This window comes from Diprion similis, chromosome 8 (genome assembly GCF_021155765.1).
Source record: "Diprion similis isolate iyDipSimi1 chromosome 8, iyDipSimi1.1, whole genome shotgun sequence".
Taxonomy (NCBI): domain Eukaryota; kingdom Metazoa; phylum Arthropoda; class Insecta; order Hymenoptera; family Diprionidae; genus Diprion; species Diprion similis.
Window position 1 is genome coordinate 3,880,072 of NC_060112.1, and position 27,451 is coordinate 3,907,522.

Here is a 27,451-nt window from a genome sequence, read left to right on the forward strand (position 1 = left end):
TCGACAGTATGAAAATGTCAAGAATTGCGCAATTTGCAAAAACATTGTTACATCAATGTTCGCCGAATGGAAAACATGGAACAGCTCAATAATCGTATTTTACATGATAAAGAATAAAAAAATATTATTATAGATAAATTTAAGCAACGTTTAGAAACGAAAAATAAACTTCAATATACACATTAAGTGTATATAATATGAAAAAAGATGGTAACAAAAAAGTCGTTAAAAGAAAATGATAAATTTAAATTCAGAGATGTCATACAAAATTATGTTATACAAAAATATACAGGTAGGTATGTATGTAAATACATATGTAATGTATAATATAGTAATGTCTCTGTTGTCGCGTTACCAGCATAAAGATAACAATTTTCAATACAAATTCGATCAAAGACTGGTTTTGTTCGTTCGTTTTCTTTTCAAGTGGTTAAACAGGGGAAGTAGAATAAGAGGACTACAAAGGAGCGGATGGTGCTTACCGGTAGCGGGCAGGAGCCTGGGTCAAGTTGGTTGGATGGATACATCTTCGCTCTCTCGCTCTCTTTTTCTCTTTAGATCTCTCTGAACGAATCTCTCCGATCTTCAGTATGTACGTTTTATAGTATATATATAAATATATGTACAGATATATTTATACATTTGTATTTATGTATATACAGTCTTATCATCAAATTATTAACATCATTGTCACCGAAGAACCACCAGAGGAACAACAATTATATTTGAATTTGATCATTTCTGTGTACATTTTCACCTATTCGTTTCTTTGATCTTTGAAGATCGCACTCCCTCGCACAATTATCACAAAATCGAAATAAAAAGAAACATCAATCAATTATTGAAATTATTGTTAATATTATTATTATTATAATTATAAAAATTCAAACGTTTTGTCGAACAATTATATTTAAAAACTTGTAAGTAGCGAACAGAAGATTATAGATTTGAAATTGCAAGTTCTTCTATAAGACCAGCCACTCTTTTTTCCACCATGTCATAATTAACTCAACTAACAATACGCATTTACAAATTATTAGATTTGTTTTTTTTTCAGGGGGGAGGGTTCATCACAACTCGATGGAGTTATCGTCAAGAGGTACATACAATGGACCTGTGTGAACGTGGAAGGGGATACACAAATTATGAAATTGCAAAAGAACAGACGTAAAAAATAATGTATTTCATTCGAATGAATTCTTTGGAAAAAATAAAAAAGATACGATTATACGCACAAAGAGAAATTAAACTGTTCACTGAAGAGTTCCTATCAAGAATGTTAATAGTTAGGAGTGAAGAACAGAGTCTATGTTATAATATATTCTCTTCTTTTATAGTAATTGTGAAATATGTGCACCAGATTCGCATATCTAATACACGTATTCGCAAAGTCCATTCTTTTACAGTTCCATATTTGAAAGGAAGACAAAGGATTATGTTTGTATTAAATATGCCTAGCTTTATTCAACAAGGTGATACAGAATAGCCATGTTTTTGTTTTCAATTTTTCGTCTTTTCTTTTTTCTTCTTCTTTCTTTCGCTAAGCACACAATGTATAATAATAGCTTCAGCAATGTGTGTGTGTGAAGAAATCCAACGACACATGCTTATATCTTCCTATGATCCTGGCCTACAATAATGCGACGTATGAATACTCCCATATTTATTTTTCATTTACTTATATTCATTTTTTTTCTTTCTAAATTGATTATTATCTTACTAAGAAATGAAGTCAATGTTTGCATACAGTATCTGTTTATATATAAAAAAAACAAAAATAATAATAGATATTTATATATAAAAAGAACACACAATCGTATTTCGTCGGTAACGTTGCCAGTCCAATTATACAGTAAATATTCAAAAGATTTTGAATTTCTCCTTGTGTTTCACGAATATGAAAGATGAAGAACTTTCAAAATAACGCCCGCAAATCAATTGTATTATACATAATCAACTGGTCTAGCATTTTGCTACTTCAGATTTGATTGGGATTTTTATTCAATTTACAATAATTATGGTTATAATCGTGATTTGAAAAAAATCAACTATCTTGATTATTAAAGGTATATCGATCCTGTCTCTCTCTCTTTCTCTTTCGCTCTCTTTCTTTCTCTCCCTCTCCCTCTCACTCTCTCATATTAATTTTCCACTTTCTCTCCCTTTCTTTCCTTTACTTTCACTAACACTACAGTATTGAGCACACGAATATTAAAGAATTCATATTGAAAGGACAGAAAGCTTCAACACTCAAAAATAGGTATATTGTTTGTGTTCTATTTTTGCGTTTCTTATTTTACTTTTAAGATTCAGCAGAAACGGAATAACAAAATAAGAAGCAGTTCTTTTCGGGCTCAGAATCAATACATGAATGATCGAAAATAATACAAAATTTCAATCCACATTTATCCAATCGAGCCGATTTTCAACATGATATGAATCCAAGTTTTCTTTTCTTAAGAATTACAAAAATATTGCAAATATTGACTTTAGACTTTTGTTTGAGTGATGAATTTATCGTATCAATTATGCAGTGCATATCTCTCTGTCTCTCTATTTCTCTCTCTTTCTCTGTGTGTTGCGTGTAAGATAGGTAGATACGATGCTTTACGAAACATAGTAAAGTTGAATAGAGTATATGCGTAAATGTGAAAATGAAAATGATAATGATAATAATAATACGCTATATACATACATACATACGTATATACGTAAATATATACGTATACGCATGTCAAGGATAATCAAAACCGTATCGCATCAAGAGGCAAGAAGAAGAGTTCTGTGACTAATAAGCTCTCAAAATTTATTACTACCATACTATATTCTCCTTATTTCAGCAACGATTCCACGCAAAATCAACTCATTTGCTATTCTAATTGGTTTTTTTTATTCTTGTTTTTCTTCTTCCTCATTATTTTTCAAAATCAAAGCATAATCTGTGTGTACATATACGTAATGATATAAGTTACATGATAACCGACATGAATACTTGTATAGAATAAACATTATTTTCTTTCTGCTTTCTTTTTTCAATCACACTTTCCCTCTTATCATATACATATACATGAGTATAGGAAAAGACGAGTGTTATTAACCAGAACCAAGCATTTTTGTTTTTACATAGCTTTCATAGTACCACGGATTCGTGCGTAAAATGCCATATACATATATACATATTATATGATTAATTATGATCAATAGTTATACGATTAGTTTTTTTTCTTCATCTTTCAAAGGCTTTGCAGAGATTAGTGATTACAACTTGTGATTGATAAATTATAAATGATACTTGCGATTGAAAATTATCAGAACAATCTTGTGTTATGCTTGTGTCAAAGTTTCATGACGATCCATTTGTTTTTTTTCTTCTTTATTAAAATTCTTTCCCAACAAGATTTAAGATTCGTGAGAATATCGCGGTGTATGGTGCTGATAAAATAGTAGTCTATGATTTTTATGTACGATACACATGTGCATGTACATGTACATATATATGTATATATATAAATATTTATGTTCGCTCAATCAACGAGGCTTATATAAGTTTCTTGAAAATGTCACACATTTCCAAGGAGCAGAAAAAAAGAATGAATCTTTGGGGAAAAAACCGACTGTCAGAAAAATAAATTTACAGATCAGAATATAATCGTCATCATCAAAAAGAGAAGCAATGCACGAAACGATATTACTACCAATAATGATGGAAAAAAAAAATAAGAATTAGACACACACAGCGTCTTGCAGTACAAGTATAATGGTACTCGGATGAATAGCAACACAAGGTAGTATGACAAATAATATTATGCTGCAAAACAAACGAACAAAAGTCAGTGATAAAAAAGCAAACACAAAAATAGTATATATAAATACATATGTATGTAAATTGAATAGAAAACGTTACATTCTCGACTGACTGGATTGAGAACAAAAATTGATCATCGAAAAACTGAGAAATATATATTAGGGATATTGTTTAGATAAACTTTAGTGAAAATTGATTGTCAAAGAATGTTCGGTGATGTGATTGTTTTTCAATAATTCCGAGTCCATGATACGCTTCCTCTTTCTCTCGCTTCTTGTATCTTTTGCTTTTCCTCTCTATCTCTTTCTCTCTCTCTCTTTCGCTCTCTCTCTCCCTCTCTCCGTCTTTTACATTCGCACAGAAATTCTAGACCGAGAAAAAGAAAGAAAAAAAAGAAAAAAAAAAAACGTACAAAGAAACTTTCACGAAGAACTTTCAGAGAGAAAAGAAAAGAAAAAAAAAAAGTAAGATGAAAAACGGAAAAAGAAAGAACGGCAGAAATTATTCAGTACGGATTGTACTTGGTGCGCTCGGATTTAAATTTCCCGCTGTCGGTGGGCCCGGGTGCACTGGGACTACGAAGTCTGGGTGTAAATGGCTTGTGTGAACGGTGCACACCGGTCGTTTGTACCGGAAGTGCGGTAGCGGCTGCACCTGCAGCTCCACCTAGCAATTCCGTTAGCCCGCCAAGAGCAGTGAGGCTAGATAGGGCGTTGAGAGCACCTGGCTTGCTAAGCAGCTGAGCCAGAGGAATGGCGCTGGCCAAAGGAGAGGCAGTGGTGGTAGTGGTAGAGGGGGAAGCACTGGCCCCGGATGCCCCGGGAGTGGTACCGCTGCCAGGGGTTTGGGTATTTTGGGCCTCTAAGTTAGCTTTCTGCAGTTCGACACTGGGAAAAGACACAAATGTAAGGTAGGAATGTAGTAATTGGTGAAAACTGGTATTCATGACGGGACGGTAAAGGTGTCGACTATTACTTGAGAGATGTGGCGACATGATCGTTAAGAAAACTATTAGAATGACTATAATCTTCAACTATCCGTCAGTGCTCCGATCACGGAGAAAAAGTATTTCAACTAACAAAATGAAATATCAAAAAACTGCTCGTAAGTAGATGTTTCGATTCGGGTTCTTGTACTTTTTTTCATTATTGGTTTAATTGAATTTGATCATCATTGGTGTGACTCGATGTCTTTATTTTTTTATTTACCCGTCATCAATCGTTCTAATCAACAGTGAATATGTTGTCGGCACATCTCTCTGTACATAAATAGAAGGCCGAAACTATAAAGTATAAAAGACAACAACAACAAAGCATGATGTGCACTCTGCCTGAAATATTATTTGAATAAAGAAGAGGAACTGAGAGTGAATTATTATCGGTTGTGTATTGGCAGATGATGACAACAACGACAAAGACAACGAAGATATGAGGTATTGAAACATTTATATATACAACTGGGACATAAAGTGTGTTAGAATGAAATTTATGTAGTACACAAATGGCAATCGGGAAGATTGAAAAGATTCAAAGTGTAAAAAAAAAAAATAAATAAAAAATAAAACTAACTCGAGAAAGTTCAATTCGTTGTACCGACAGAGTGCAGGCCATGCAATGGGGGTGCTAGGATATGATTATGTAATAATATATAAGTTATAACAATAGAAATCTGCTAGTGTTTTTCTCCTTTTTTTGTTTTGTTTTGTGTGGGGAAAAAGAAGTATTAACATAGTTAAATGCAGTAAATGTATGTAGGTGGCAATCTGGAATAAAATATAATGGATTATAATATATAAATGGAAGACGGAGATGACCCTAACAGTCCTAATTTATTCACAATTATGTGACGTCAAATGCTACACTATACTTGATTCTCAAACTGTGTCAAATTGGTGTAACTTTTTTTTTATTAATTTACTTATATATTGTCAACTTTATATTTCTTCATCCCCTCCTCTTTAAGGAAAAAAAAAAAAAAAAAAAAAAAAATGAAAAAAAAAACAGACAGTAAATAAAATATTGACACTGTTTGCAAATCCTTTCCATAAAAATAACAGTACGACTATGATAATAACAACAATAATTGCAATAGGAATAGTAATGTGGTATAAATACAATAGAAAGAACCAGTTATCTTTGATCAGATGAAATTGATTCTACAGAGTGAAAATTATGAATGAATGAAAGTTGATGAATGTGACGTGGAAAATAAGTTGGTTAAAGTAAATCTGTGTGATTAATTTCTTGTTAAGCAGTCAAGAAAATACTGTATTATGTATTTCAATTAGGTAAATATAAATTGAAGTGAGTTTTCCCGTATACAGGTAATTTACAAAGAGATATTGAAGACGAAAGTTGCATTGGAAGAAAAATGAAACGGCTGAGTAACTGAGTAATTTTCAAAGTCAAATATGTACAGAAAACGTCACATTTTACGTCACGTTATAATTTGGTCAGTAATAATGTGAAGTCTCTTCAATTTTCCGTTTGTGACCAGATCGATAAAGTTGTAAAGTTTTATGAGTATCGACAGTTGATTGACAATGGACTGTGTGTGTTTATTTGACAGCTTCTCGGCCGATTCATGAGAAAAAAGATGCAAGTAAGCACTTTTGCCGTTGTAAGATATGAGAAACTCTGAAGAAAGTAAGTTCCATCAGGATAAAAACCTTGCCATTGCATGAATATGGATAATTTGCAATTGAAAATTTATATCGATCAAACTTTAACATAACAAATAAATAAGTAAAAATCGAAATTTTGTGTTAGAAAATATTGCAACCTCTACCAAATGACTAGATTCCAACAAATTCATACCTTACCATTCCTATTGTGTATGAAAATTGATTATACGAATAGAATCAGTTTGTATATTATATGTACCAAAAGCCGAAGCAGTAGTATGAACAGCGAGTAAGATAAAATAAAATATGATTTGAAATGTTAGAAGAGAAGAAATAAACGACGTTGTCAAGTTACAGGGAATCTTGTATTTTACAATAACGATAAATAATCTAAGTGATGCAGGATTAGAATTTGTTCCCCTATTGTTTTTTTTACACATCTATTTGTTTCTTTTAGAGTTTGAGAAATATCGAAAGTAATGATTCCTGATTTTTCAAAACAACTCGTTGAAGAATAAGAATATGATAAAATAAATAAATAAGAACCAAAGAAAGTGGAAGAAAAAGACATGTCAAAACCTATAAAAGACAGGAGCATCTGATATTCGTCATAGGATGTTAAATAGGATATATGAATTGATAGAATAGAAGATGATGGTGTTTTTTTTTCCTTCCCAGACTATTTTAAGGGACAGCCAGCAGCTATAGGGAACAGATATTATCGGAGTTAATTCTGGATTCTGCAGTTGAGTTAGGTTCAGTAGGTTTTCTCTAGGTTCTGGACCTGGAAGACAGGACCTGGAAACAAAGGAATTAAACTACTCCTCTTCTTCTCTTCCGATGATAATGCTGTTTCCTGTCTTCTTTTGATAGCGTTGGTTCCTTCCCAAGTTGAAGATGAATTTATCTTCTTCTTCTCCTCCTCTTACCTACTCTTAATAACTACACCTCCACCTCCTGTATTATTCTATTTTTCGAATACTCGAAAAAAAAGAAAGGAGAAATATGAACAAAAAGGAGAACAAAAGAAAAGACAAAAACATATATCGCAACACACACAGTATTTTCCCCGAATATTGAATAATATATTTCCATACTACTAATTACTGCTGTATGATGACACGTGTTTTTTAATTTCAAATAATCCAAACATTAGACGAATATCACTTTCTTACTGATTCTTGTCGTTTGAATTAAAATGAATGGAAAACAGGAAAAAAAAAGAAACTGCAAGCAAGGAAACAAAAAAAATTTAACTAACTAGGCCGTTATATATGAGCAACAATTTCACTCTGTCTAGCTGACGTGTGCTATGAATACTATATACTCGAGTAATAGAACGTTGAATTATTTTGTTTTCTTCTCACATGTCATCATGAGTGAATATTATTAAAGAATAGATCTAATAGACAGCCCCCAGACAAACGAGGAAGAATGATGAAAGTGTGTTGTAGTAAAAATAACAAAGTATTTTTTTGTTTGTAATTTTGCACATGTATGCATGTATGAATCCGCGTGTTCATTGTCGTAAGATCCTTGAAACCACCGCACACATACATACATACATACATGAACAATAAATACAGTTGTTTGAATTATGAAATTTTCATTCGCATGATGACGAGTCAAGAAGTGTAAATCAGTTACTTTGAGGGTAAAATTACTGATAACAGATGACTATGATTATTGTTTATATGACGGAGTTACGAGTTTTCTACAGAAAATTTATCACAGATCAAGATCACAAACAGTACTGGATAGCGCATAGAATAAAAATAAAATGCACGTGCTTTGACAGTGAAATTTTTATCGGTAAATCGTTTCATATTATTTGGCAAAATATGTTTTTAAATGACTGCAAATCAAAACTTTAAAGAGAAACAAGTCGCTAACAGAGATGTGTGGAAAAAGCAATTCTTCGGGTACAAAAAAAAAAAAAAGTGGTAAAGATTTTTTGCAAAGAATTGTATGAAAATGCTGGTGTACTAGTAGAATTTTAAGAGAAATTTGAAAAGACTTCTGCCTACTAAATTTTGACCCTAAACTTGCGTCGCTAATTCCACAACGACTCTGTCATTACTGGATATACGCTAGAATTTTCTATACATTTATGAATATGAAACGCTATCCAGCGCTGGAAGGCTCAAAACTCAGTGTTCGTATTTGAATTTTGACTAGTGAAAAAGTGAAAATGCTGTACTTACCTCATATTGATGAGATATTGTGCAAGAGCGACCGCGTCTGGATTTCCAGTGATAGTGATGGTGCGGTCAGTCGCTCCTCCTTCCCTCTCTTCGCAATTGCTAATGCGAATCATGGCCCCTGATATTTGACGAATTTCGGCTATCTTCGTGCCACCCTTGCCAATGATGCATCCGATCAGCTCATTGGGAACGGTCATCTCATGCGTCTGGTTGTTAGCCGCTGGCTGCTGTCTATTGGTGTTGCTAGTTCGCAACTGACTTCCAGCGAGTGCTGCTAAAGCTATAATATATTAGTGAACAAGAATTAGAATAGATGTCTTGATTGCAGAGTACAGTCAAGGTCTATTTAATTTCAGTTCGAAATAATTCTGACAATAAGAACAATTTTTGGCTAACTGATAAATATCTCAGATAATATATCGTTTGTAAGGTGGTTCTTCAGCTCGATGTTCTTTGTTTCAAAGTCTTTGGTGAGGCCTCATATCTGTTATATATACATATACTTAGAAATTTTCGAATGCACAGAAAAGATACAAAGCACTTATTGATTTGATTCTCTATGCATAAGAACCTCTATGAGGACAATTTAACTACTGTTTTTTCTCTTATCTGTTCGTCAATGAACACTAAAATTTTGTATGTGTAAGATTAGTCGCTTCCAGTTTCACATATTTAAAGATCAAACATTCTTCTGACAGTTGACTTCTGTGAAGAACCACCTTGATTGTAATTGTTTAAGCTTTACTTACCAGCTGGATTGAGTCCGCCTGTGTTGGCGGGTGTAGCGAGACCTCCAAGACCTAGAGCTGCGAGACCAGCGAGAGGATTGCTCCCCAATTTGCCCATCTGTAACAACGATGAATTCGAACTGCTCAACGCCTGCCATTTGATGTGGTAAAAAATGTGCTGTGTATTTTGTTCCTTTTCACATTTCTTCTTTTTAACGCGTCGATTGTCTCGACCATTATTATTATTAGCGCCGGATAAAAACTCTTGTGAACTATTTACTTAAATAATTTGAATGCTTTAACGTTCCTCATGTAAAACCAAATTCACGCGGCGAATGATTGTATACTATGAAACAAGAGCATGAATCTTTACATAACAGTTGTTATTATACACATACATTGATACCACTAGACAATACCAATGTGTGTTGTCTTTTCTTTTCTTTTTTAATCGTGAAATCATTTCTTATATACATATTATAAGTATATATATATAAATTATATATACAACTTCATAATAATTCCTTATAGGTGTTTATGGCAATTTACAGCAATCAAACATGTTTTCGTCTTCTGGCGATTAGTTGGATTGAAGGGACGTGGACACAGGAAATCCAGGAACCTTTATGAACTAAAAGAAAAACTAAAATAAGAAACAGAATTCTATTCCGAGCAGTGTCTATTGTCTGATGTAAACTTAGTAGAAAGTAGGCTTTCTTCTAGTAGGTTCATCAATTGAAATTCAATAATTTTTTGGTAATTTTATTACGAGATGGTTGCACGTCAAGTATTCATGACCAAACTAATACATTTGTAAGCTATGGTGATTTTTCTGTAAAGGTGAAAAAAAAAAAAAAATTAATCCAAACAAAAATTAAGAATAAAAGCTCGGTAACAATATTCCACCTCGAAACAAGCAGCAATATTGAATTGACTATTCAACTAGTGAAACAAATCTAATTCGGTAGATTTGTAAGAAATGTTTATCCAAACAAAACAAGCCATCATCGTGGAGTATTCGAATGAGTCTACTCAATTATGTACCGTTTTGTGGTGATTCGAAATGAAAAACCAATATCGATGCTCTTGTTTATAACTTGAGTCTATTATATTTTTTGTTTTTTGCATATTGCGGAGAATCAGAGTAGCTTAAGAATGCAATAATTTGATAACCAGCCAAGAAAATTACCAAATAATTATGGATTAACGATTGTCTAGTTTCAAATATGCGCTACAGTATTGCGTGTAACTATCGTTGTCAAGAATAAACTTGACAGATTTGCAATCAAATTGACAGATCACCCATCAAGTTTGACGATACGCAGTAAAAACCTACAATAAATGTTCAATGATGTGGTACTTCGATCACGATAAACGATCGATTAAAAATAACAAATAGCTAATAAAAACATGCATCTATTGAACAAAGAAAAACGTCGAATTTAAGATAATAAAGAATAACAATTATGTGCCGTTTACAACAGAATTTAAATTGAATAGCACATTGTATTTGATAAACACATTGAGACACAATTCAACGATATATAATCAACTCAATTCAACAAGAAACGAAGATCTAATTGTATGACTGGATAGGAAAAACGAATTCTGAACTGAGGATAAAAGTGAGGGAGAAGAAAAAAATGTAATTCAACTCCAGTCCGGTAAATGGTAATTTTCGATCGGTTTCTGTATTCTGTTTAACCCTTATCTCAAATTAAGGAAAGGGCGGGTATAAACTATACTAGGTAGGCCTGCAATAGGATAATCTGCATCTGCGCTTAGCTGCAGATGATGATCAATCATAAACAATTCATACATAATGATTAATCATAATTAGGTAAACTGTTGTAAGGCAGCCCACCCTCGCGCAAATTCTTCACCAAGTGCAAAGCCATGCTCTATTTATAAATCGGATATGTACTATGAAATGAAAAGAGAAATGATAAGGAATTTGCCGAAAGGTAAACAGAATTTGAAAATATTGAAAACAAAAAAAATAAGAAAACCAAAAATTATATACACACGTCACAAGGTTTTTACCGATGGGAAATGCTACATAGTTTTTACAATCAAGAAGCTTTAGGAACGTTCCGATTGCACCGAATCGGAATGTAAGCATAAAGCGGGAAAAACATATGTACGACGAAATTTGATCCCATTTTAAACAATATTGATTGTGAAATTGTTTTTCTTTCTTCGTTAAATAAAAAGTATTGGACCGTGAAAATTATTTCAAGTTGTTAAACGTAGCCCACAGTTTATTTCAACAATTTGACCTTTTTCCATTCCTTCCTTTTTTTATAATTTCAGTAAATCCCTGATAATAATTTTACTGCAACGACGTGCAAAAACAAAAAGGTTGTTTTCACCTCAAGTAAAAATTATTTCCCAGCTGCGAGGGCAGCTTAAAATTAAAAGGAAAGTGAAATGAATATAACAAAAAAAAGGCTATGTAATACCAGAAATTGTGGAAACGCAATAATGATAATAATTCAAGGCCCTTTGAGTCGTCACTCGAATTTGAATAATTCAAAGTAAGATTAGAATTGGGATATCCAGAAAAATTTTGTAAAAGAATTATTTAAGAATGACAAAAAGAAGACGGAACAGAAGCGACGATATATAAAGCCAAAAATTATGGTAACGTCAAGCGATTTTGAACTCGAGAAGAACAGCATAATTCTACCGTTCCGTGCCCATACATGCATTCCTTGTATAGTATTAACGAGTGCAAGAGGCCTTTCCTCTGTCCTGTTGAAATCAAGAGTAAAGAAATCGACAATGATAATAATCATGACAAGCGTTGTTGCAGTTAATAAACGGACAATGAAATCAATGTGTATGATTATGATACAATAATTTTTCTAATGTATGCAAGCATACATGTGGAATAAATCCCGAGCCCATGATAGGAAGAGCGAATATTTCCCTACTTATTGTTACTAACTAGCAGTATGTTATACCTGCAAATTTGTTTTGCAAAATATTCGTGAGCAATATTTTTAATGAAAACTGGAACAAAATAAAATAATATTGTCAATGTTATTCAACGAATTCAACATTTTGTGTGGATGTAAAAAAAAAAAAGGGATGTGAAATGAGTAAGCCAATAAACGGTATCAAAGTCTGTAGAAAAACAGAAAAATAATAACAAATCATAACGATTCTATTTAAATTTGACGAATTTTCGGTCAATAAAATGTTCACATCGTTTCAAACGAACCGAAAAAAAATTACGTTTTTTTTTCCCTTTTACATGTGTAACTAATATTTGTACCCGACACCTTTTGAACAAGTGATATTAGACTCTTTGGAACAACTTACAAATGGGTAAAGGATAAGAAGAAAAAAAAAAAAAAAAAACATCAATAGCAATGCGCATAAAATCCTCTTAATATTTTAAATTATTCAAATTCAACTACCGGTCTTGGATTCATTTGTTAACGTGATACCACGGCTGACTTGTAGAGACGCTTCATATTCATATTATCTGTTATTTTTTTTTTTTTTTTTTTAGGTTTCTATATACCGCATGCATATCAAAATCTTCGCCTATCACAAGCACAAGCTATAGAGAGATGCATACACAAAATATAATGGCATTGCACATTCAAGTAATTGCAGATAGATAAGGTTTGGTAACAGAGTACTTTTTCTTTTTTACTACACAGATACACAACAGACAGACAGAGATGGACAAGGTGAAGTCATTTACAATAAAACGGGTAAACACAAGTTTTGTTTAAAACGTTAATTTAAAATATACCATCGGTTAATAAAAGAGGGTTTTACTGTCCTCCAAAATTGATATCGTACAATCTGTAAAAACAGAGGTCAAACATTTTGAGAATTATAAAAAATTAACTTTATCTAAAATTCAATGTAGTTTTCCCCGTTTCATTATGGTTGGTTTTCTTCTCCATGTTCACTATCTCAATGTTAGTGAAAAGAAGATAATAAGCTGATCGAGAGTATTCACTCTAGGGTGCAGCAAAATAATAAGAAAAGAATATATCGTCACTGCGATCATGAAACAATTCTAGTTTTCTACTAATTTTGTCCAGTCAACCGTTGATCGAATGCAATGGAACTTTCTCCTCGCTCGAAAAAAATAGTCTGACTACGTCGCATGCTCCATAATGCGAACAATGAACATGCTCTTTTTTATTTAAGTGACTCAGTTTTATCCCTATTCTCGTTATTATAGTTAAATGTGAAAAACCAAAGGGAAAAAGATATCTAATACAAAAGATCTCTGGCAAAGTATATTTTTTTATAATTTGAGCAATAGAATTTTGTTTGATCATGTGAATTCACTTTTGTAATCTCAATAATGAAGTTACCGAAAACCGAAATGTGTGGAAAAAAATTTTGCTGCAAACTAGACATCGTGCTTGATAATAAGGAATAGTGTGTTATTGGCGAAAAGCTAGATTCAAAGGGTGACACTTAAGGGTCTGAGGAAGTAAATCAGATATAGCGGAAGGTGATGGTAACCAGGGGGACATTCCGATGCACGTGGATACGTACTACGTGAAGCCACGGTGCACAGCGTATTGAGAATATAGCAGTATCGAATATCCGTAACAGTCGAATAATGAATTGACTGGAAATAAAACATATGACACGTGCCTGTATATTTGAGTAGATAGTTTAGAGTGTGTGCGACCAAGTGAAATTAATCATTGCAGAAGAACAGAATGGCGAAAAATTAAAAACATCGCAAATATTTTCACCTTATTGTTTTCACGTCAGCCAAAGTGTTAGATATTCAAAGAGTCAATATTCAGACTACCGTTTTTAGTAATGCAAGTTGGAAGAAAAATGTTTTGACATACGAATGAGAAACTGAACGTTTCATAATGATTATCTGCTAAGGAGTTTGAACAAAGTTGAGGCCTTCCACTGATTTTTGAAGAATTTTAAAATTGACCATCGAAATATTCACAAGTTGAATACTGTCCAGTATAGAGATCAATTGTTATTCATTTCTGTTTTTTTCAATGTAGACAAAATTATCAGGCTTATCGTTAAGAACGAAGTTTTTATACTTACTAACTTGTCAAGATTTTACAAGACCAAACATTTAGTTCTTTACCTTCTCTCTTTCAATAGATATGAAAATAAAGTTCTTCATGAATTGCAAAGTTTACATCCAAAGATTTTACAACAAATAACATTCATCATAAATTCTCTAGATCATTATTCAGTTCGATTCACTCATTGTCAGCATATTGTACTATATAGAAATGAAGATTCATCTGTGCAACTGATACAATGTTGATTTTATTTCTACTTCAACTCCACAAAACATTCTCTTCACAGTTAGTTCCCCAATTATTCGAAACTGTAAAAACTTTTCTTAGTAGTTCCGAAATTCTCAAGAATTCATTTAATTTTTGTTTTTGTATTGTATTTGTGTGAAGGACGGACTCTGATGAAATTTGGATAAAAATGCTTATTTCATGTTCGAAATAATTGTAAAATGAGGGATAACAAATTTCTTTCTACTTGATTTATATCATAGTGGTAAATTGAATGAGAGAAAATTTAATTTTCCGCATTGGAAGGGTTTTTTGCATCAACATTAATACTTTCATCGCAGAAGACTGCAATTTTCTCTCAGTACAGACACTACCGCAAAATGTAGATCTTGTAGAAAGGAATTTTCGATCACATCTTTTTCAGTAACTCCGAATATTGAGAAAAAAAATTTATTTCATCAGAATTCCCTCCCCCCCTAGGAGAAAAACTAATCCAAAAGATTTGAGGTAACTTCGGTGGAAGGCCTGATCGGTTCCGAAGAGTAGTAACCAATTTCAATAAGTACCTCTACTGACTTTGTTCCATTCCGACAGAACTGATACGAGATAAAATTTAGAGAGAAAGAATTTCGATGGGCATACGGCATGGCGATGATAAATTTTAGATAAGATTGTGTTTTACCAAAGGTAGATTCAAATACGTATATAAAGACGGAACGCGCAAGTAAAATTCTATTCACCGTGGCATTGGGGTCAGGCTGGGAGGACGTTGGACCACGAAAAACAAAAGACTTACGGCATCTGCCACGAGGTGTACGGGCGGGAGGGCTGCCTGCAAGTGTCCACTCTTCAGCAGGGGGTCGGCGAGGCCTGCCACGCTGGCGTGAAGGGGGCTTGGATGAAGTGGATGATGGGCGGTGAGATGGGGGGGTAGGAGTGGGTGGGCATGTGAAGCATAGTGTGAGGGGTGGTGGGCTGCGAAGTGGGAGCTGGTCAACGTGGTGGTATTCAGCGAGGGTGGGTTCGGCCCGGTATGGGGGGCGGGCAATGGCAATACTGTACTTACGTCCGAGTGGGCGGGCACCGCGTAATTACCCTGGATGGTGTAGGCTTGCCCACCAGCCAGGATCACTGGCCCACCAACTTGGGGTTTAGGGCGATAAGGGATCGTGGCACCTTTGGGAGGGGACTGAAAAAGATCAAAAAATAACGAGAAAAACATTAACCGTTACATTTATACAAACACATTATCGTAATTTATTAAGTTTCCTTTCACAGAGATTTAAGGATGTCAAACCTCGGTCAAATACGGCAAATTGTATTCTACAATTCTTTCTTTTCTTACTGTAAGTCATGAAATCTCCTTAAATTTTGTGAAATTTAGGGTTTCAAGCAAATTATTTCCCAAAGTTTGAAGAGATTTCACTGCTCGGAATGAGTAAAAATTGTAAAATACAATTTGTCGTATTCAACAGAATCCGAAATGCCCTTAAAGGTATGCCTGGTTGATTTTGACGCAGACTTATTGTTTCCCAATACACAAGTTCATGTATCTCGGATGCAAAAAAGGGCCTAATAGCCTCATTCTATACCCAATTCTAAACAAAAATACTCCTACAGATTTTCATTTGACACAGAAATAAAGAAATGGTACGAATCTATGAATTTACTATTGCGGTTTTGTAGAATTTGTGCGATTTTTCTATTTCTGCATAAAATAAAAATGTTTTAGACTGTTTTTGTTCAGAATTGGATATAGAATGGGACTCTTAAGCCCTTTTTTGCAAGTGGAATAAATGGACTTCATTAACTGGAGATATATACGGCAACGTCGAAATCGACCAGGGCACCCTCTTAAGGGGGTGCCATAGTCAGTCTTTACCGAACAAGTAAAACTTCATTATTTTCCACGCTTATGTATCATTGATGGAAAAAGCTGTGAATAGCACCTTTCAACATGCAAACAATTTTACTTAGTCAGTAAATACTGAATATAGCATTCTTATAATTCAATGTTTCATATAACTCATCTTTACTAGTCTTATAGAATGTTCGGTCATTGCTCAGCAAAATATTTGGTTGTGGAACTAAATTTCTTTCTTGTCATGCTATCTGTTTTACAAGTCAAATTCACTAATGAAGTTGAATAAATGTCAAAGTGAGAAATCGTGTAACGAATGATCGTTGGATGCAAGTGAACACAAATTTGCATCAAACTTTGACATTTCAATTTAAAATATAAATGTCATGAATTCAGGTTCAAATTCCAAGTGAATCCTCATTCAATGTGAAAATCTGACGTTTCTGACTACAATCATACAAATTCTATATTGCTTCCATTATGACCAGACACTCTGTTTTAGTAATAACACGCAATTGTCACAATTTTATGATGCTTAGGAAGTTCGTTTGCAATCAAGTAAGACCAATTGATGTTATTCAACTTTTCTGATATCTTTACCATTTACTTAAGGTATTTTTATTTTCTTTTGTATATTTCAGTTGTTTTCGCTAAACAAATTAAGTGAGTCGTGCCATTGAATAAGATATGTTCAAGCTTTTGTACACAAGACACATATGAGTATGTGGCTCGATTACACGACTCTATTACATGAGTGCAAACGTCATTCTAAAGAGGAAAACCGCCTCAATATTTATTTCTGATTTTCTAAATATTATCGTCCAAACCTTTGTGACGAACCCAAAAATATATATATATATACAGTTAGTAATTATTTATTCTGAGTATAACATTAAACGTTTTAAGAATAAATCGTTTCTACGAAACAAGGTGATTTAGGTGTGACGAAAAATTCAAGGCAATTGAATTCTCAACCAAAGTTTAGGGCTGCAATTCTATTCTCAAAGTTTGAAAAAGCAGATTTCATCGAATCGCAAGAATTTGATTGAAAATCAGATCAAGTTCAACTTTGAGATCTGTCGTCATCATTGTGACTAGTAAATTATCTGAACCGAGAGATAAAGAAAAAAGAAGTTTGTTTGTCTAGGAGACGACAGTGATATCTTCTACGCTAGAAAAATTTTAGTCATACCTGAGTCACCACGTCCAGGAAAAAGTGAAATTCTGATAAGTATAAATGGCATACCTCTAGCATGACACAGCAGATATGATAGATGCACTGCGTGACAGCCTCGCTGGTGCCCGAGATAGTCACTGTACGTTCCGTTGAGTTTGGTAGCATTTCGGAAGCGACTTGAATAGAGGCGCCGGTAACCTCGCGAATTTCCTTTATCTTTGATCCTCCCTTTCCAATGAGAGATCCGCATTGCGAAGCAGGAACAATCAGCCGAAGAGTGATCGGCGGCCTTGGAACACCGCCGCCGCCACCTGCGCCGCTTCCTTGAATATCGTGGAACTGGGAACACCATTCTTCAAACTTCTTGCAAATCAATGTAAACGCTTTGAATATCGAGTTTGTGGGACCCGTTACAGTGACTATACGTTCTGGGCAGGAGCCATCTGAGATATTTATCTTGGCACCGGACTGTTTGCAAAAATAAAATGACTCATTAGACACAGACACACGCATACACATCATACATATTTGTACAAATGTACTATATATAAATAATAATTTATTGGTGAATCAACCAGATACCGACATACCTCTTCGCGGAACCTATTTACAATTTCTCCCTTCTTTCCAATTATGCTGCCAACTTCCTACAACAACAACAGAAAAAACATGGTCAATCTTCAAACAAAACCTTCATTCAAAATATATCAACATTCAATTGGGGTAAAAAATCTTCTGACTGCGCTTTTTTTACATAATTAAATGAGTTACTGTCATTCTATCATTTGAACGATATGACTCTTATGTGACAATAGTGATATTTTTTTTATGTCGATTTCTGAGGACTGTGCTGAAAGACAAATCAAAATCTTGACACAACATAATGTGGGCTGATAGTTTCTACGTCTCTAACTAGTCTAACTATAAATAGGTCTCTCCAACATTTCTCTCCGCTGTCCAGCTAGATCTCAGACTTTGGTCTGACCTCCGATAATGTCAGCTAGCTACACTTAGACTACAAGGTACATGCGTGGCGTTTCTTCCCTCTAAACTTAGAAGATTGGTAGTCCAATCGAGTAGGCTAATTAAATACCAGCCTGTTAGGAGCAGCTTGCCATCAGATTTACAAAAATTCACAAGCGAGACAAGGTCGTTGTTTATCTCCCGATCACACAAACTATTCGCAGCATCACAATTTTTTTCTTTTAAATTTTATGTCAAGGAATTTTGCAACCAAACATTTTAACACATAATGAAAAAATGAACAAATGGAACATCTGTCTGTGGAATTGAAATAATCAAAGCCATATATCGGCTGAATCTGAAGACCAGGCCTTAATAAGATTTATTCGACACGGAAGCACCTCAGCCTATGTAGAACAAAAGGACAGGTGAGAGGCCCTTGGAAACCTTCCAATGCTGGGAGAATGGGTCGTGTACCGTACATTAGTTATAGAATGGAACAACGAAAAAACATAAGACAGAGGATACTTTGGGAGGCAGCGTTCCTCATTTCCTTCGAGTTTTCTACTCAGATTCAGTTAAATATAGACAGATCATGTGACTTAATCACATACTGAAAAGCCTTACTATGGTAGTTAGCTGATAATCAGAATATCCCATAAAATTATACCTATTACCTTATTCATTATATTTGATTACTTTACTTCAACGTGTGACGATGTGAATACATTTTTGTTTCCATTTCAATGTAAATGGTGAGCACATGAACATGCTTTATTTTTAATTGCACAAATTTTGACCAATGTTCAGACTTATTTACAGCCCAACAATTGTTTATTGACGTTGTTACAAAATTGAGCATTCTTTGTAATAAAGAAACGCAGGACAAATCCACGTGAATCAATTTCGAAGGGAACCAGTTTCACGAATGAAATTAATTGTGTCTTAAAGCTTTGAAAGAATAGTTTTACAAGTAAAAAAATTTGTGATACAAATTGCTGAGCAAAGTTAATAAAGATTAAACAACTTGCAGAATTTATAAGACAATAAAAGACTCTAAAGAAAGTTTTCGTGGTTTGGAATCGATATACGAGTCTTACCTTTCCCTGCATAATGAGGCGAATAGTTAACGTGACCGATGGATCGTCATTGAGCATTGGTTTGGAGTCCATATTGTCCATAGTTGCTGCGTTGACGAGATTCCGTATGTTATTAAGGGATGTTTTGACGATCGGAAAGGAGGTGGAAGAGGACAAGGAGCGGGGAGAGGTGAGGCGAGTTATTTTCGCCGGGGAGGATTCGGGGGAAGTGCTTCTTAGGCGGTCCCACGTATGCTCAGACTTCACACTGGAATCAAAGATAACAGGTGTGAACGGTGATCGTCGGAATTTTCAACTCGAATCATCGAAATTCAATGAAAAGATGATCACATCATTTTACGCTCAAACTGCAATAATAAATTGTCATTTTTAAGAATTAATTCATATCAAGGGAACCTTACTAACGATGCAGCTGTTTTGTTTCCATTATTGTAATTTCTAGACTGTGTCGTACTGCATCGAACATGTTACAATATTTTTGAGTCATAATGTAAAAATACCTTTTCAGGGTGTGTTTTACATTAAATTACCAACTTTATATCATGTGTGGTTTCTTATTCTTGTCGTCATGCGAAAACAATTGTGGTACTTGATCAAATATGTCACATGTCTCAATGACACAATGCAACTCAAACATTGGTTAATTACAATATTGCTAAATCCTTCTTTGGAGTATTGCAGCATATTTTTTTGTTGCAATTTAAATGTTTATTCTTGGTACGCTGAAGCATTTGTGAAAATTGTGGTTGCGGCAAGTTTAAAAATATAATGAAATGATATAATGAGGGAAAAAATCATATCTTAGAAATACCTCTCCTCTCTTATTCATAACTAAGTTCCTACTATTATTCAAGTTGACATGAATTTATCATTATTTATTATGAAAATCTGAACGTTCCGTAATATTCCATATGTGGAAAATGATAATAGAATTAATTTTACTCTAATTCAGGGGGGGAAAATAACAATCAGTTCAATGAGCATAAAGCAACGCTTCGAAAACTATGGAAGTAAAAATTCTCTTCGTTTTGATTTTGCACCTCTGGGTTGAATTTGGTAAAGTTAGAGTAATAAACATTAATAAGAAAGAAAAATCTCAATTTAGAATAACATCAAAAGTGTCGAGTTCTGAAATATAAGCATGTTTTGCATTATAACAGTTCACTGAATATCAGACAATTATAAACTTGTGAAACGAAGATTTTTCCTTAACATACATTGTCAAACTAACACGACTAACTTCAATTCTGCTCGTCTTTGCCCCCCTTCTGAACAAAACAGTTGAATCGACGATAGAGTAATCACGTAGTAGAACATCTTGTATACAAAAATATAAGTACAACAAATGCACAAACAATATACTAACGTATGAAAAATGTGAAAAATAATTGATGTTACCGAGATCTGATACATGAAGATAATCAGATAACGATATGGTAATTACACCAGTTTTTCTCGGTCATACTAATCAATGGCCGAGAAGAGAAATTTACGTTTGTACGTAGTGTCTGAACAGGCATTGCTAGCAGCAGCAGCAGCAGCAGCTCCCCCCTTTTCCCCCGGCCATTGTAAGCTGGGTGCTTGTACCCTTTGTGAGGACCCCCTAAAGGTTGCCGTGCCTGGCGGATTCTCGTTTGGCTATTGGATTCAGCAACGGTAAATGGCGAGGAATTTGAAATGAGATAGAAGTAATTTGTATTAATACGTTCGCCATTGTGGATTTTGGCGAAGTTCGCTACCGACTGTGCGCAAAAATATCTAACAGCAATCTCTGAGAACCAAGGGACGCCGTCAGGTGCGTTTTGTTAATTATTGTTGCGTTTTAGCCGGCGTAGTAGGCGTTCATTTCCTCTATCTCTCTCTCTCTTATTCTCTCTCTGTTACAGATGGAACAAAATCGACTCGCGCTCCGGCCCGGAAGCGTAGTTTGAGCACGCATCTCGTGTGCAGGTTGCGAATAGCGAGTGAATGCGAGGCCCGAATCGCGACTATCTTCTCGCTCCTCCCGCCCGACGCGACGCAAAGCCGCAAAGCCGCAAAGCGAAGAAAGCAAAGCATCGCGTCGCCGGTCAGCGTGCTCCACGAATTCAGCCACATAAACGTAATTCCAACCAGACTTGACCCACAACGTTCGTTCTTACGCGGGGAGTCCGGGCGCGTATAATATATATTGCTGAAAGTGAATTACCGATATCAACTGCTCTCACAAGTCGCCCCGGGTCACGGTTGTCGGGGCTCGATTGTTCATTGGCACTGCACGGCGACTACGACGCACGACGATCACTACTCGACGATGTATTAATTAATTGCGACGACGACGACCGGCGGACGAGCACAGAAACGCACTTGCAACTTCGCTTCTTCCTTTGCTCACGGCGGCGGCACCTCGATGGAACGTAAATCAGTCTCTCGTTTCTTCTCTCCTCTCCTCACTTCTTCTCTCGCCTAGACTCGAGTCAGTCTCGCTGCCTCCAACTCGCCGGCCAGCCGCTGCGATCCGCCTCGTTCCGTACGCTGCCGCAGGCGTCGCCACCGCTCGATGCCCCCCCCCCCCCCCCCCCCCCGGCTATGCCATGGCTCCTCCGCTTCGACCGCGCTCACTGCTAGAGTCAAAAACTACCGCAGCGCCTCTCGCGAGTTAGATTTTCGACATTGTTGCGCTTCCGGCCCGCCAATTGTCGGCGTTATTGAACGATGATACCAAATAAAGTTGTCAACGAAGGAGAAAAAAAAAATTAAAAAAATCCGCTCTATCGTCGAAGTTGATGGATAATATCTAACTTTTTTTTTCTCCCTTCCTTGTTTGTTCTATTGCTCTGGAGCGTTTATAAAATTTTGCAGGTGTTTATACCAATTGTTTAATAAATTGTAGTTCTGAGGAGGGCTCCTCTCAGGGACGAAACGTTATTTATCCGTCGATTTTTGATTGAGCGATCTTTGACACCGAGAATCCTACCACATAATATCTAACGTTCGGTGTAATTTTTTTTTATATTTTCATGAAACACTCGGTAATACATATGCTACAGACTTTTAAGTTCGTATAGTTATTAGATAGTATGAAACGGAATGATTCTTACAGTTTAAGAAATTTTTCCATTTAAAAGGATTGTGTAATATGTTCAAATGTGGATTACTTCGGGAAGAATTTAGCTTTACTCCCAACGATGATAACGTTCTCCTAGGTTTTTTAATATTTTTTGTTTAAAGTTCGTTAGTGGAATAGTTTGTGCGTCATTTGTACTCAATATTCTCGTTATGACTTGGATGATTTTTGTCTATTTTGATCGATCGTCTTTGAAACTAGTTCAGATAAATGAAGTCGATGGCAGTTCTGACCTTCTCTCACTTGCTCTGTACAGAAAAATCACGTAACGATGTACAGAGAGGCAGAGTTTTTTACTTTCATTTTTATACTCTGGATCATTGAGACGAAAAAGTTTTTTTATGCATTTGCACCAGACATTCGAGTATTTTAAATTGAATTCCTGAACAGTGAATGTTGAAAGAGTTACAAGAAATTTCACCATGAATCGATGAATAATTTTAGAAAAAATAACGCAAAAAAGAAATACTGTTATAAAATATATATGAATGACCGTGTAAAATATATTCTTATTGTTAGAATATATTCTACACGATTGAGTATCTCCCCTATTCAAAATGTGATATCTTACGATCGAAACCAACATATAATTTATTACATTTATTACAAAACCATTTAAAAAATTACGTAATAAGTCACTGTATGATTTTTGATCTATGTAGTATAGTTGATGATTCGTGCTTTTGTAATTCATTATATAATTTTTATATAGTTTTCTCGAATTCACAAGATAAATCGTGTACGTGCTAAATTACATGTTGACTTCGGTCATAATTACAACTTATACTTATGATTTACCACATAAAAATTTTCGACAGGGTCTAGAACATGTTTTGCATAGTTGTTTGCAAAAAAATGTACTGATGTTACCCCACACAATACAAAAAAGAAACAAATATACAAATAACAAAAAATCTCACCACAGGGAAAGTGCATGGAGTTTCAAATCTCACTTTTTATGGTCACCTCGACAAACGATCTAGTTATAACCGTCGCCCGCGGCGGAAACGAGAATTAATGAGGTGCGAATCACAGGCAACTGTAATACACAAACACAATTCTTGTGCTTGTGTTGATACACACCGACGTCTCCCGTTCGGCCCCTGTAAAGTAGGGAAGAATTACGACGGAGAGAAGAGAGAGAAAGAGAGATAGAGAGAGAAAAGAGGGGTCGAGGTAGGCTCGGCACTCGCCGTGGTGTCAAAAACCCGACGCACCTGTCGTGCTCCGGTTCTTGGAAAATTCCATGTATATATATATATCATCATCCATACGAGAAATCGTCTGGAGACGTGAAACCGGAACTTCGATATTTGCACATGCTGCTACTCGATCGATTACAAATAATTATTAATCCGCAGTTTTGAAAATGGAAAATTCTGCCTAAGGATATGCAACCCAATTTTCCTACCGGACAGTGGCATCTAACGTATGAGCGAAAGTGGGTTGCCCGTCCGTAGGCGGAATTTTTCCTCTTAGATAATCTACCCAGATAGTAACTCGTACAACCTTTCGTAGCACCTTAGACTATTTGGTTCAAACAATAAGCGTGTTAGAAAGGTCCGACAACAGGGTTGTACTAACGGGAAACACACCGCAGGATAAAACCATAGACTTATTGTTAGACACGGCTGTCGAGCCATATGGTTGAAACCTACGCGAATTAATATTTCGAGGAGAGAGTCGATTGCACAAATAAAAAAAACAAATTTTATCGCACGTGTAACGATGACAGCGTAAATGCACTCCACAACCTGTGTTAAGATATCGACATTTGGCTCGAGTGAAACCGTAATTCAAACGGCTTGTTTATTGGAAGGGGACGAATGGAAATGGGATACTTTCGAAATGAGGAAACTCGAAAGAAACTGGAAACGGATTGCGGAACGTGTATACCTGTAGTGTACATAGGATAGGTATAGGTATACGTTTACATCACACACACGCACATCCATGTACGCAACGGAAGCGGACGTGGGTATTGGTTATCCCCAATCCGCTTATTGATTCATCGTCGAAGTGTCTATAGAACAGTACATAGGAACATACAGTGACCCGGAAAAGTTCTTGGAGGGTCTGATTTGGGGCTTAAGGCTTCTGCCTTCACGCCTGCGTCACTTGCTTTATTCCTTACCCCGCGCCGTCATCGAACTTATTCTACTCTACCATGACGCTAAAACCTCGTCAGGCAGATATTCATTGTCAATCTGATTAGTATTTCTAGCGCATTCATCTTCTCAATTTGGAACGGGTCGAGGTTTGGTTGCCCCGGAGAAAGAGAATCCATAATGTTCCACGTTCTGGGACACTTTCTTATACGGGCAAATTGATCACATATTCGTCCAAAGTCACAGCGACAGTCGTGATTGATAATCGATTATGCCTGTAGAATTGCTGTCACCGTTGACACAAAATTTAATCACTTTTATCGGCCGAGCATCTGAACTTAAACGGTCGCCTACTAGCGGGCAACCTGTATTTCACGGTTTTCCTCCTGTAACGTGGAAAAAGCGTTGCGTATAGATGGGCGATCGTCAGATTTCTAGTGGATTTCTAGTAATTTTGAACCCTTTTTGAAACGCACGCAATCATATAAATACTTCAGACAAAGTACGGAACACGCATTTGCTAAAAAGTGCATAACCTGATCCAGCGAGGCAAACTTACTACAGAAATAAATAAATAAATAAATAAATAAGAGTATCACGATTCGTTTAATTCTGCTGTCATGTTAAAAGTTTAAAAATAAAATTAAGTATCACTTTTACTGTAAAACTGCAATAAAAATCAAATCTAGAAAATACGCAATATTGTTATTACAAAACATTATCTCATATGATCATAGTTTAAGTAAAATAATTTGGAATCTAATTTTGACTTATACTGTGTTTCTTCCTTCAATTTGTGGTTTATTTTAGGTTTTCTCCATTTTTGAATTCCTAGCACTGCGTGTTCTGAAAAATCTCATGACGAAGAGATTACTTCATCCGGTATTATATATCCATGTAGATGAGCCCTTTTGAAAATCCAAATAAATCATACGCCTTAGATATAACTTCGAAGCGAGCTTCGAAGGCCATTCTTAAAATAAACATTTTGCCACTAATCGCATAATTTGACAACAAGCAGAAAACAAAAAATACGCAGGTCGGAAAAAAGTATGGAGACTCCATTTTCTAATAACATAGAATTACAGCAACTTCTAGTTTCTATTGTTCAACTGTGAAATCTAGAACTTCTGAAGTACTGTCACGAATGTCACGATCATACGTGACCTGAATCTATTCTATTTCCATGGTAATGTGTGCAGTAGAAAACAAATATTTCACATCGCGACTCATTACAAAAAAACATGAAAACGGTAAAACTGCAGAAACTGGGAAATTGATTTTGTGGCAAAAATATGGTTTCATATAATATAATAACAAATCGTGCGAAAAAGCAAAAAGAATCCAGAAATGTAGCGTGACTTATGAATCAAATCCACTATTAAACCAAAACATACAACATAACTCTGTGATAATTTGTTTGGGTGATAGTTATTCTTGCTCAACCGAAGAACACTAATACTCGTGCGATTGCGTCACTCGCTTTCGACTGGTGCCGCTGACTTCGCACTCGACGGAAATCACCCACTTTTCGCACTAGTAATACAATATATTATTTCCTATGGTAAAGAAAAAAAAACGGCGTCTCATCATTTGCCCGCCATCTGATTATACAGGAATATAAATATCATGCGAAACTGTCCATCGGAATTTGCGAAGGAAAGGACATCGAGTAAGATCTGTTATTCTTAACACGTTTTCATTTTACTTATTTGATTGCGATTAATTTCGGGTTTCCATGTATCTAATCGATACTTCTCTCTTCGGTGCAAAACAAGCATAATTGGTTACATTTTTCTAAAAAAAGTATCCATTTTATGCCAGTTGCAGTATCTTATTCGACGAGCCAGTGCAGAGAGTAAGCTGCTTCTCGGTGGTCGTAATTTTTTAGTCGTGGTATAGGAAATTCCAGAGCAAAGAGAGGGGTTCGAAGACTTGATGCCAAATAAAAAAAAATATCCAGCGGCAACCCCTTTTGTCTCGTGAAAAACAAATCTTTCCTCGCAGTTTAGAAAGTAGAATAATTTTGTTAATTATGATCCAACAGGAATAGAAGAATGTTAATCGAATTTTGAACGTAATCGGCATGTTTTTGCTTCAAAAGCAGGTTAAATTACCTCAAAATACGAAAAGTTGAAGTAACGCAACTCCTAAATTAAGCGTTTCATAGAAATTATATAATATAATCAGGCACCAGGGAATATTGGCAGTTGGCGATTGACGCACTGAATTTCCGATAATTGCTTCCCGTTCCACCTGAAATGATAATTGAATCTTGTGCTCCGGAGCGACCAGGCACAGCCCATTATCAACCCAGTTGAGAGTATCAATTTGTTTATGGAGAAGCCGCGAGTGCATTGTAGGCGGAAGTTAAGGACAAGTAGAAGGAGGTCTCGGATTCTGTGGAAATAGATTACATGTCCCAAATAGTTCAAAGGTCGATCGGACCTTCCAACGGTTCTTCAAATTTTGGCGTCGAATCCACAGAATATTAATTCAATTTTCGAAC

The 27,451-nt window shown here is 35.3% G+C and overlaps 1 protein-coding gene across 9 annotated transcripts in view; it reads right to left on the reverse strand.

The window, feature by feature from the left end:
- The window catches only part of LOC124409982 (poly(rC)-binding protein 3), a 107,896-nt gene that overhangs the window by 2,434 nt on the left and 78,011 nt on the right, over positions 1-27,451 (reverse strand). For 4 of the 9 annotated variants that reach the window (XM_046888009.1, XM_046888014.1, XM_046888007.1 and 1 more), the window contains 7 exons: positions 19,729-19,975; positions 18,256-18,312; positions 17,735-18,133; positions 15,424-15,816; positions 9,382-9,478; positions 8,633-8,912; positions 4,255-4,692 (listed from right to left, as the gene is read on the reverse strand). In XM_046888009.1, the coding sequence (XP_046743965.1) occupies positions 4,311-4,692; positions 8,633-8,912; positions 9,382-9,478; positions 15,424-15,816; positions 17,735-18,133; positions 18,256-18,312; positions 19,729-19,809 (1,689 nt within the window). In that variant the 5' untranslated portion in view covers positions 19,810-19,975 and the 3' untranslated portion in view covers positions 4,255-4,310. Of the gene's footprint in view, positions 1-4,254; positions 4,693-8,632; positions 8,913-9,381; positions 9,479-15,423; positions 15,817-17,734; positions 18,134-18,255; positions 18,313-19,728; positions 19,976-21,916; positions 22,218-27,451 lie in introns of those variants that run through there. The other 5 variants (XM_046888008.1, XM_046888011.1, XM_046888010.1 and 2 more) reach the window with 5 other exon arrangements.